The 12,625-nt window shown below is 48.8% G+C and overlaps 1 protein-coding gene and 1 long non-coding RNA gene across 4 annotated transcripts in view; both read right to left on the bottom strand.

Annotated features, from left to right (window-relative positions):
• Positions 1-5,392, bottom strand: part of IGF1R (insulin like growth factor 1 receptor) — a 307,210-nt gene extending 301,818 nt beyond the window's left edge. For 2 of the 3 annotated variants that reach the window (XM_025271567.3, XM_025271562.3), the window contains exon 1: positions 5,261-5,392. In XM_025271567.3, the coding sequence (XP_025127352.1) occupies positions 5,261-5,354 (94 nt within the window). In that variant the 5' untranslated portion in view covers positions 5,355-5,392. Of the gene's footprint in view, positions 1-3,815; positions 3,955-5,260 lie in introns of those variants that run through there. The other variant, XM_025271563.3, reaches the window with a different exon arrangement.
• Positions 5,393-11,055: 5,663 nt separating this feature from the next.
• LOC123330791 overlaps positions 11,056-12,625 on the bottom strand; it is a 36,710-nt gene continuing 35,140 nt past the window's right edge. The window contains exon 4 of the long non-coding RNA XR_006546961.2: positions 11,056-11,191. This is a non-coding gene — a long non-coding RNA (uncharacterized LOC123330791). The remainder of the gene's footprint in view (positions 11,192-12,625) is intronic.

Genomic DNA, 12,625 nt, shown 5'->3' on the forward strand with positions numbered 1-12,625 from the left:
CAGAACATCGCAGACAGAGAGATCAAGAAACTGTATCCCAAGCATGTGTGCAACCATCATATATTTAGTACAATTGAGGGCGTGCATCCTTGGACTCAGATGGCACCTGTCATAAGTAGGCTAAGAACAGCAGTTCAAACAGGTTGGCCCACAGGCACAAATCCCTCCTCCGTGAACTAGGGTTGATGTTTTAAATGAGTTTTGAAAACAAATTGGAGAAAAAAAATCACAACCGAGAGAGAAACATGGCTTGGACATTTTACAATTAAAAGACATTTCACAATTAAAAGACATTTCAAGGTTTGATAACCTCCTCAATCTCATGCTTTCAAAAGCAGCAAAGTATTTGAAATTAAACAAGGACTTACAATTATGAGTTCCCTAAAGTTTTCCAGAAAGCTAACTAAGCAATGCATAAATCCAGAAAAGCTTTACAGTCAGTCCCACCTTCCTTACAACTCAAAACGTGCCATAGAACATTCTCATGCACACCTGTGACTCCTACTGAAGTTTTGGCAAATGGTAAACACAGCACTGCACATTTTTAATCACAATTGTCAAACTAATGTTATAAAGGAGACAGCACAGCTGATCGAGATGGGTGACTGACAGGTACATCACAGCCTGCCAGCAGCAATGCAAAGGGCGGGTATTCAGAAGGCAAGCCATGCCACGCATGCCTCCAGAAAAATCAATAACATTGATAGGCTTCCTATCTTAAGTCTATAGAAATGTTTCTAAAGGGCCTTTAAAATGTTGTTCCAGAACTGCATACTGGGCCGAGTCAGAAAAAGATGTGAATTTTCAAGAAACTTTGTTTCACACAGGATTATGTAAAATGTCCTAAGGACAAAAGTGGAATTCTCTCTGTGCGGGCATCACGTAAGGCAGTGTCCAGCTTCCATACAGCAGGTACTCAATAAGTGCTGGCTGGATTCAGCTGCTTCTGACAGCACATTCTTACAAAACAAATGAAACCAGATTTAAAAGGAAGCTACTGTCCCATGAGGGCTCTCCTTGGCAAAACTGGAAGGCAGCAAGTGAAAATGATCCAGTTGATATTCATTACTGCTCTGATCTTACAACAATAAGAACAACAGGAATCATTTTTATTAGTAAACTGAGCCTTACACAAAAACCAAAAACAAATGTAAACAGTTACTCTTTAGGTATTTTCCTATTAACAGGCCAAGGTAAGTCTGGATAAAGGCAGACCAGTTTGAAGACAAAAATCCTTCTGCTATGTTTTTAAATCTTTTTTTTGATAAGAAATTTTAATTAAAAAAATATAATCACTGTGTATCTAAAAAAACTTCTGCATCCTACAGAAATTCTCTTTCCTGCTCAGACTCTGCAACTATTTAAGAAATAAAACAAGTAACAAAGAAAAGAGAAAAAAAAAGAAAAAAGAAAAAGCCTACTGTATTACAATGAGCAGTTCTTAAGTTTTTACTACCAGGGTGGTTAATATGGGATATCAAAAGAGACAGTGGGAATTCTTTATCATCTTAAAACATTACATTATTTCTTTGTTGGAAAAAAAATATGTAAGAAAACTGGAATACAAAACGCCATCAGACTCAGCTCCTAAACTCTAGTCTTGGAAAGACTAACGTTGTTTCAGATTCAGTCAAGGATTTCAGTGTCACAAAGCTGACTTTCACTCGCAGCACTTGCATTTCTTTTCACCCAACCCCTTAATCCTTCATGTGAACTATTCCTAACCAAGCTTCTTTTTTCCTGTCTGTCCTTTTCCCCTATGGCATTCAATCTCCGCTGTTATAGCTTCAATGATCAATTTGTAGTTCATGAGTCTGAAAAACTCCATAAATTTTAAAAAAGGAGACACCAACCTGCTGGACAAAGTTACTTAATAATTTTAATCTATCAACAGATTCTATGTTCAAAGTAACATAATACATTCTTTCAAGCTTAACATGTTTCTTGAAAGAAAAACAGCTTTATTGGGATATAATTCACATACCATAAAAGTCACTAATTTAAAGTACACAATTCAATGGTTTTTAGCATTTTCAGAAAGTTGTGCAACCATTACCACAATCTAATTTTAGAGTATGTTCATCACCCCTAAAAGAAACCCGTACCCCCTCCTTCCCCAGCCCTATGCAACCACTAATCTACTTTCTGTCTCTATGGATTTGCTTATTCTGGACTTCATATAAATGGAATCATACAATATGTGGTCTTCTGTGACTGACTTCTTTCACTAAGCATGATGTTTTTAAGGTTCTTCCAGTCAACCTTAGCATATTTCTTAATGTTGGACTTTTCTAATCCTTCTGACAAATTAAACATATAACCTTTTAAACTTCAAACCCACACCCCCACCCCTCCACAAAAGTACCCTTTACTTGCTATTTCCCTCTAGAGAGGCTAAACTGTAATTTGCTATTTAGGTTCTTTCCAAACTTCTTATTGAGATTCTTCTCCTGGTAATAAAACAGCAAAGCTCTTTAAACACCCATCTTTCACATACCTACATTTCCCTGACAATAGGGTATTACTGTGCCTGGGGCAGAAAGATGACTGAATCTTTTTAATGAGACGGCCACAATACCTTTAAAGGGCACACTGATTTTTTTTTTTTAAGCATCATATTATTTGGCTATCACTCCTAACTTCCAGACCTCCCTTTTTTAGATGCAGTGTTCACAATACACTGATACATAGTCTTTATGACTTCATCTGCTTCAAAACTGCTAGGTTTTCCAAATTAAAGGCTTTTGTGTTTTTTTTTTAATCACCCCTACTGCTATTACACTCTGAGAGAAAACACTAATCCCTAAATAAGCCAACACATTATTAATCAACAGCACCCCAATCTTTATTATATTATACTAGACAGTCAAAACAATGCTCGTCTCTGATAGGAGCCGGTGGTTTTAGTTCTATCAGAAGTAAGAGTTCCAGTACCTTTTGGACTAAGAGCTGAACACATGCTGAGTATACCATTTACTCCTGAAAACTTCCTAGCTATAGGGAGGGGCAGGTAGTGAGTTAGAACTTCAACAAACCATAATCAGGAATGGGGCGCCTTCTGGCCATCCATCAAGTTTTCAGAAACCAACTATTTGCAACGGATCCTTGAGCAAAGTTTGGCATCTTGTACTATAAAAGTAGTTAAAACGCCCCTTCCTCTCCTGCCTGTTTTCTCAAGAAAAACAAACAGAACAAAACACCTTTCACAAAGAGTATTTTTCATCAAGAATTCCAAACAACAAGACATCCTATTTTAAAATCCCGGAGTCCTGCGTCGGAGAAGCAAGGCCAACCCTGGTGTTGTGAATTTCAGAACTTACTAACATTAAACAATAAAACTAGAGACAGGACACAGTTCAACAACATGCCGTAATAAAATGGATTAACTCTCTTGTGTCTCCTGAACTATATTTAGCTCCTGAAGGCTAGAAGCCCCTCTCTGTGCCCCCAAACACCATCTGTGAGCCTTAGAAGGGTGCCGAGAGCCTTTCGCCCAATCCAGCGTGCGGAAACTTCAGGAAACAAAGAGCAGGAGAGCTCAGATTTGTGGAGGGTCCGGACTCAAAGCGAGTCTTACTCCACGCAGTAAACACGCTAATCCTGTAAAAATCTGCTCATACTCCGTCGTGAACGCATTTCTTACAAAACGTTTAAGAAGGGTTTGTTTATACGAACAGTCTTTCCGAATTGCACCTAAGACGCGGCCAGGCAGCCCCCCGCTGCCTCCTGACTCTCCCCCTCACTCTGCAAGGCGCAGTCGTGATTTTTCAAAGTTAATTGGCACCACCTGCATACACTCGGCAAACATTACTCACCAACACGCCCTCGCCGTTCCCAGCCCCAGTTCTGTGCCTGCATTTAAACTTTATAATCGTGCTCAAGATACCCTGCCGTCCCGAATGGACCAGCAGAGCCTCCCTTTACTGTTTGGAGAAGAATGGAAACCCCTCCTCTCCCCGCTCCACATACCGCGGGGCCCTAAGTTCTCTCTCCCTCCCTCCCTGCCCGTCCCTACCCCTAGCCGACACCACCAAAACAAAAGCTATCAGATTGCAAGCGGCAGCGCGTGGAGCGATATTGCTTATTAACTGTGCAGAGGAAGTGCGGGCGGGGGGTGGGGGGGCGCGCAACACAACTCGGGACACGAAGCCCAAGCCGGGGCCGCGCGCTCGCCACGCGGAGCCCCCTCCCCGCACGCCCACCGCCGCGGGGCCCCGCGCGCCCGAAACCGCGACGCGGGCCACCTCTCCCCCGGGCACGGCGGCCCGGTGTCCCTGGGCGGCCGTGTGGCTGCGAGCACGTGTGTGGAAATGCACGTCGGCTCCGACCACACACCCACTCCCGCACACTCGGAGGCCGCCCTACCACCCCTAGCCCCGCCGGGACGAAGAGAGAGTCCACGAGCCGCTAGAAAACGCGGAGAAGGGCCCCCCAAACCCTCTGAACTCGGGGTCCGTACGCGCTGTCCCGAACAGCCCGACTGACGCCGAGCCCCCGACTTCGCCTTTTTCCAGGGGCTGTACAGTGGGGTGCGAAACGTAAGTGGGAACGCTCCCCGCACCCCCAGCCGCACTGAGCAGCCCCGGGAGGCCGGAGGGGGCTGGCGACCTGCCGCAGATCCGGCGAAAGCGACAGGGAACCCAAAGAGCCCAAGGGGCCAAGCGCGGCGAGCGACAGGAGGTCTCGCTGGAATGTCTGGAAACCTGTCCTGGGGCCGCGGGGCCTCCTCACCGGGCACCTCCTCCTGGGCACCTTGCAGCCCCGGGGTCGGCGGGCTGCCGGCTCCCACCCCCGGGCACCGAACCTGTCCCCAGCCGCGAGGGCGCCGCGCGAGCTGTCACCGCCGCCTGCGCGCCGCGTGTCGGGAGGCCCCGCGCGGGCACGCGGTGCGGGCGGCTGGGCGCGAACTTCCCCGCTGGAGCCCCGGGGCCTGGCCCCGCCGCGGGCCGCTGGGTATGGAGAGCAGCCCAGACAGCCGGGCCGCGGAGCAGGGCTCTAGGGACCGCGGAAGGGAGAGCCACCGAGGGCCTTCCCGCGCGGGGATGCGCCGAGCCCGGGGCCACGCGGGCCTCCGAACCAACGACCTGGGCCCCGGGATCCCCCCCGGCTTTGCGGCCGAGCCCCTCCGCGCCCCGCCCCGCGGCCCCAGAGCCCGGGAGCCCGACAGCTGCGACGGTGGCAACTCGGGTTTCGCAAACAGGGCGCAGCCCCTCGGAGGAAAAGTTCCCGCAGTGGCCGCGGGCGGCGGGCACATACTCACTTTCTCCACTCGTGGGCCAGAGCGAGAGCGCGGCGGAGAAAAACAGGAGTCCCCACAGCGAGGTCGGGGACCCTCCTCCGGAGCTAGACTTCATTCCTTTTATTTGGGACCAAATTCCCCTTTCTCAAAAAAAAAAAAGGGGGGGTGGAGGAGGAAAAGAAAAAGTCTCCGAGTCTTCGTCCCCTCCCCACCTCCAAAAACAAGGGCGAAGGCGACAACACTTCCCGAGGCGGCGCCGGCCGGGGGTCCGCGGGGAGGCGCGGACGGGGCGGGCGGTGGCGGCGGGCGGCCCTCAGCGCCGGCAGCCGCGGCCCAGCGCTCGGCGGAGTCGGGAACCCGGGGCGCGCCGGGGCGGGCTGTCTGCGTCGTCGGCCTCCATTTTCAAACCCAGAGAGGCAGGAGGGAGGAAAAACTGCGAAGAGAAGGGGGCCAAGCCCGGATCCGTCTTGGCGAAGGAAAACAAACCCGACCCCAGACAGAGAGGGAGGCGGCCCGACGCCCGAGCCTCCGCGGCGGGAGGGCGCGACGCAGTTCGCAAGACGGCCCCGGAGCCCGGGTCGCGGGGGAGGCCGGCCGGGGGCAGAAATGCGGAGGAAAAATGAATGAGCCGCTCCCCTCCTCCTCCTCCTGCTGCTCCTCCTCCGCCGGGCTCCGCTCGCCGCCGCCGCCGCCGCGAGCTCCTTCCCAAATCCAGGACACACACAAAGCGGCGGGCCGGCCGCGCTCTGCGCTCCCGCCGCCCGCCCCGCGCCGGCCCCCGCCCGCCGCCGGCACGGCGCGGGGGCTCCGGCTCGCTGAAGGTCAAAGCCGCGGCGCGCCGTGGAGCTCCCCTCGCGCGGGAGGGGCGTGGAGGGCCCGGGGGTCGGCAAGCTCCAGGCACGGGCGCGCCGGGGCCAGGCTCGCCGGTGGCGTCCCTCTCCCTCGCCCGCCTCTCGAGTTCGCCTGGTGCGCTCGCTCCTCCTCGGGTTGTTCCCCCCCCCCTTTTTTTTTTTTCCGCTCAGCGGAGTTAATGCTGGTAAACAAGAGCCTCAGCCCCGCCGCGCCGCTGCCGCCGCCGCTGCCACACACTGGGGCCTGGCGCGCGCGTGCGCTCGGGGCCGCGCACACACACTCACACGCGCGCGCGCACTGGAGCGGCCACAGCCGCAGCCCCGGCGCGCGGAGGGCCGGGCCCCGGCCGGCGCGCGCCAAGAGCCGGAGCCCAGGAACACAGGGACGTGCGGAGCGGAGCCCCGGCGCGGGCGGCTAGGCGGCGAGGCACCGCCCCCGCGCCCCGCCCGCGCGCACCGGCTCCCGCGCGCGCGCGCCCCTGCTCTCACCCCCACCGCACTGCGCCGGCCAGCCTGCACGCGCGCGCCCCTCCCGCAAGACTCCAAAAACAATGCCCCCGGCGCCGGGCCCGGCCCGGCCGAGGAGCGGGCTGGGGAGCGGGGGAGGGGCTGGGTCGGGCTGGGAGGGGAGCGCGAGGCCCGAGAGGTTCATTGAAAACAACAACAGCGCGGCTGGAGCGCGCGTTGCCCCGGTTCTTGAAAAGCTTCATTGTGTCTTGCAGCTGTTGCAAAATAAATAAATAAGTGCGTGCATGCGGCATTTTTTCGCAGCCGGCTGGAAAGCTCGAATGTGGCGGGAGGGGCATACCTGGGAGAAAGGAGACGCCCCCCCCCAACCAGGCTACTAAGCGGGCACTTTGGCTCAAGGCCGGGACGGCCGCGGCGTCGCCCCAGGGGACCCCATAGTCCCGGGACTCGCGGGCAGCCAGGGGGAAGGGCGCGGCTCGGGCCCAGGAGCCCGGGGAGACTGCCGGCGGGGGCCCGGAGCGGGCGTAGGGGGGCCCAGACGGGCCGCCCCGCGCGCCCGGGGCGCGTCCCCGCCGCAGCCGCCAGGGGGCGCGGCGGGCGCGGGGAGGGCCGGCCCGCCGAGTGTCCCCTCCCTCCGGGAGAGGAAATCTGGGGGCCCGGGCCGGGGGCCGGCCGAGCTGGGTTGCGCCGGCCCGACACCGGAGACCCGCGGCGGGTCCGGGGAGCGGCTCGTGGACTCGCTCCTCTGCCGGCCCCACCACGTGGGCGGCTGCGGGCGGCAGCCAGGGCGCGTGCTCGGTGCGGGGGTGCGGGGGCCCCCGGAGGCCAAGGGGGCGTTCCGGGGGGCCCCCGGAGGATGCGCTCGAGGCCTGGGGCCGAAGTCTCCCGGCCGGGCTCTCGGCACGCGGACACGCCGCGCCCGATCGCCGAGCGGCCACTGCGGGAGCCCACCCGCACCTGCTCGCGTCCTTCCGGGCGCGTCTGTCTTCCCTCCTTTGCTCCGTAAAGGACTGGAAACTAGCGCCCGCCCGGTCTCCTCCGTGGTTTTCTTGAAGGTGCCCGAGGAGGGGTTTCCCCAAAGAGAGCCTGCCCGGGGACTGCCATCTAATGAATAAATGCTGCGGAAACCAGGTCCTTAAAGCGGGAAACAGCCCAGCGAGATCTAGAGAGAGGAGTTTGAAATACGTGGACTTTTAAACATAGTGATTGGACCACGTGTCGCCTTTAATGTGGTCCGGCTTCATGACTCAGGCTAATTGATGGCAACAGTAAATAAAAAGAAGATGGCTAATAAGAATTGTGGATGTCGAGATGTAGAAGTGTTTGTCTCATAAATTATCAGGCTGTCTGGTAAGATCGGATCTGTTCTAAATGAAAGTAGGTTTCCTTTTTTACTCTAATTGTAAAAGATTTCGACGTTACATTATGCATTCCATCGTTCGTAAATAATTTTTTAATTAAGAGCTGAAAACAAATCAAAAGCTATTATAATGGAAACCTAGCCCTTTCCCCCCTATATTTATTCCCTACATCATTTGCCTCTTGGAAATTTTTAGCTCAATTCAGTGAGTCAGTTGGATAGAAGGAAATAAATCTTTTCTTACTTAAGTCATTCATATGGGATTGTTTTGTTTAACTGAAATTCAGCTTAATTTTAAAATGTTCCAGTTTTAGATATTCCTGGACATTAACAAAGAAAGAAGGAAATTAGAATCTTTAAAAAGAAATTGAAACTTAGCACTTATCATTTTAAAAGTAGGCACTGCCATATGAATAATTAAAATTTGATCTACTTATATTTTTAAATTTTATTTTAAAATATTTCTCCAGGCAATACCCTACATGAAGTTGGTCTTGATGCTTACAGATCCATTTTGCAATTAAATGTAAAGGAATATCAATAGCATATCTTTATTATATTTAGTATTCAGGATTTTACAATACATCTAAATTAAGACAAAAGTTTAGAGTTGAGTTTTTAAAGGAATGATGCTAATATAAAATCTTTAAATACTACACAATATAGTTTTAGTATTAGAAAATTCATTAATTTGTCCCTGAGAACATAAGAGGTATATGAAATAAAGAGAAATGCATAGTTACTTAAATTGTAGGATTTTTTTTAAAGAAAATGACTTTTCCTCTGTGATTTTTTAAAATGTTGTTTTATCCTAAAGTACTAAGACGTCAATAAGATTAAATCATTTTAGATAGTTAAGTTAGATTTTTTAAGTATATGCCTTAATATTTAGACAAAGAGAATCAAAATTTAGATTCCCTTTCAGCTCTACCTTGATTACACATAGAAGGTGATTTGTATATTCTTCAATTATTACATTCTACATACCAAAGTCAAACTTATTTTTTCAACCTTGGAAATAAAACCACGTAGTAAAACATTAATTGGAGTCTTTACAACTATACTGCCAACGTGTCACACGTTTTGTTTTATGCAGTTTTCCTCAGGTATCCTATAAATTTCCCTTATTTTGGAACTGAAGCTGGTTGCTCATTTTCACTTTATAAAAACTGTTTACTTGAAAAGAGTTATATCTCAAATTACTGGGCTAAATGTACCAGGTTCCCCCCCACCCCCACCCCACCCCCACTCAATGGAATATATATGGAGTGAAAAATATGAGAAACACTGCAAAAGACAGTTGACAGGTAATACACTGTATTGTGATATATTCCCAGGAAGGAATGTCATGCAACAGTAAGTGAATAAACTACAGCCACACGCAACACCAGCAGATCTTTGAAACACAATGTTAGGTAAAGAAATGCAAGTTCTGAAAAGCTGTACACATACTCCCATTTTGACAAAGCTCTTAAAAGCAGGGAAAACAAGAACCACGAGGCAAATTTTAAAGCAAGATATCTAAATACAGACTATAATATTTTTGTTTTGTTTTGCTTTGGTTTTGTCTTAGCAAGGGGATTCATGAGGAGCACAAAACCCAGGATCTTGGTTACTTCCGGGAGAAGTGGAGCAAACCGCTAAGCTCATGCAGTGTTCCTGGAAACACGTTCATCCTCGGATGGGCTGGTACACTTACAGATTTCCATTTTTTAATTATGCTTATAACTAACACATATGTTACACATATTTCTGTATGTATAAAATATTAAAGAAAATAAGAAAAAAACTATGGGAGAGATTCATGAAAGATCATCCCAGGTGTCCAGTAGGATTCTTCCAGATTCCAAGCTGTTTGTATAAACAAATCAGAAGCATTAAAGAATCACTAAAATTGTATAGTTAATCAAGGTCTTATTCTTAAGGATATATTTCAAAGAATAACTACCCATATCCTATCAATGAAATTCAAGACAAAAACAAATCATGAAACAAAAAATGTCAGAGAATTGACTTCTTAAGTAATCAGGTTCATTAATTGAGTGCATTATGTAAACTGGCAGTTTCCTGTGAGGTTAAATAAATACCTAACTCGTGATCCAGCAATTCTACCCCTAGCTATTTAACCAAAAGAAATGAAAATATATCCACAAAGAGACCTAAATGGGAACGTTGATAGTTGCTTTGCTCCTAATAGCAAAAAACTGGAAACGACCCAAATGTACCTCAAAAGGGAAAAGGACAAACAAATTGCGATCTATCCATTCAACGCAATACTGGATACTAATAAAAAAGAAAGAACTATTAATGCATACAAAAGCATAGATGAGCCTCAAAAGCATGGTAGCGTATGCATTCATCAAAACAAGTCAAACTGTACACTTAAGATAGATGCACTTCGTTGTGTGCAATTGTATCTAAATTTTAAGTTTTAAAGAGTCCATTATGTAATTTAGAAATTTTGCAGCTGTTCTAAAAAAGCTTAGCACAATGCTTTCCGTTTTTGCTATTATGTGAGTTAGTAGAGCACATCTCCAACCTCCATGCCCACAGCTGTCTCTGCAAATAAATACACTTTCAGAGATACATCTGCCCAAGGTCCCCTACAAAGGGCTTGAGCTGAAGAAGCCACCAAGGGGTCTCCACAAAGCAACCCAGGGGCAGGAAAGAGATAAGGGATCTCCAGCTGTTCCCAGTGCCTGCACAGCCACAGAGATGTGAGTCCCAGTCTCCCTGAGATCTGTTTACACTCAACTTGAGAAGATTTCCTATTTTAGATGCTCAGGGACACCAGCTCACGGGGCCTTCAGTGCTGCATTCCTCCATAATACTTGAAATGCAAGGTGGAGGTTTCAGAAAACATTTGCACAGGGACAGAGGGACATCTTTGAGACACCTTCCAGAATCGCATTCTGGTGAAACATTAGTAAGGGGAGTTCCTGGAAAACCCAGGCCTGAGCCAGGAGGGACAGGCACCCTTGTGCTCACCATGGATCCAAGGTGGAGGCTGGAAGACTTCTCTCGCTGCCCAGCTTTCCACAAGCTGGCACTGGCCTGAGGGTGTGGAGGTGTTCAACTCCCGATCATCATCTGTGGGAAAGCAAGCCATACCCGGAGCCCTGTTCTGGCTCCATATTTCTTCACTTGTCTATTTCACTTGATCTCTGAGATGGGTCTGCCGTCTTGACTCCTTCACTTTCAATCTTAAGGATCCTTGGCTGGCAGAGAGCACAAAAGATGCTTCTTCATCTTTGAAATGCATCTTAGAAGTACCTGAAAAGTGGAGTTAAATCAAAATTTCTCTTCACTCTGATTAAAGCCACCAGCCCCGAGATGTTCTGTCAGCAACATGCCCCGCCCCACTCTGCAAAGCAGTGTGACTCCGAGGGTCGCTGTAGCTCTGTTTTCTCCTCCAAGAGATGATCGTATTGGAGTAGACCTTCCTGCTTCTAAAAATACCATGATTTCTTTCTTTGGCTTCTAGTTGAGAGTGGTACCTTGGTATCCCATAGTATAGTTCCTACCTTTAGTTTCTTTGTCAAATAATTAATAATCTATAAATCAATGCACAGGCAACAGAAGCCAGACTCAAGGAATAATTGTCTCCTAACGTATTTTATTAATCTAGATTTTTCACATATTGGAGTTTCTTAGAGCAGAACACATTTTTTTCACCAGTTCTAAATTCCCATATATATTCCAAGAATACAAATATGGAAAGACAAGCAAAAATATCAGCACAGCAGCAGCTGGAGCAAGTGGTCACAGGAGACCCGCAGAAGGAATAATCCCCTTATTGATCATTGAGAATGTTCCTGCAAAATATTCTCTTCTGGATATTAAGTTCTGGTGAAGCCTTATTTTATAGAATATATTTGTACATTTTTTCAGTGAAAAAATAATTTGAGAGGCACCAGTGTGTTAGGCTCCTTAATAGAACCAAACTCTGTTGCTGGCCTCGTGGACCCACTGCAAATAAGTGAGACCTTAAAGTTATGTAGCTCTCTGCGGCTCCACAGTGTGCAGACCACATCTGGAGAATCGGCATGTTTATGTCTGTCTGTGGAGGACCACGGATCCACAAGAGAACGCCGTACTGGCGAAGGGCAAGAATGGCAAAGGATTGCTTCCTGTATCCCATGAGGGGTCATTTAGACATACAGACATTGTTTCATGTGACGTCTGTTTTCATACGCTTGGAAAATGATTCCTAGGCTTGACCCAGGTAATTCCAATGGGCAGAGCTAGCCCAACGGGAAGGAAAGGAGGTATTAGTTATTTTTAAGAATGTTTCTTCTTTTCCAATAGTAACAAATAACTACCATTATCTTGCAGGCTCTGCTTGCAGCACTGCCTTGTGTGGGAAAGAGCTCAGCATAAGAAGGAGGCAGAGGCTGGATCCACACATACTGGGCAAACTGGATCCACACCTAGTGGCAAACTGTCCAAAGAAGCACTGGATTAACAGAGGCCGGCATGGTAACATCTGAGGTCCCTTCCAATGCCAAGATCACTAGATATTTGGCTTCTACTTCTGGGCTTGGATAATTGTGTATTATGGCCACTGAAGGGGCCTCCCTTTGCTTTAAATGAACAGTGAACAGCTTCAAAGTTGAAGATGTATTGGGCTTTCCTGGTGGCTCAGATGGTAAAGAATCAGCCTGCAATGCAGGAGACCCGGGTTCAATCTCTGGATTGGGAAGAGAC

The sequence above is a fragment of the Bubalus bubalis genome, chromosome 20, assembly GCF_019923935.1.
Source record: "Bubalus bubalis isolate 160015118507 breed Murrah chromosome 20, NDDB_SH_1, whole genome shotgun sequence".
Taxonomy (NCBI): Eukaryota; Metazoa; Chordata; class Mammalia; order Artiodactyla; family Bovidae; genus Bubalus; species Bubalus bubalis.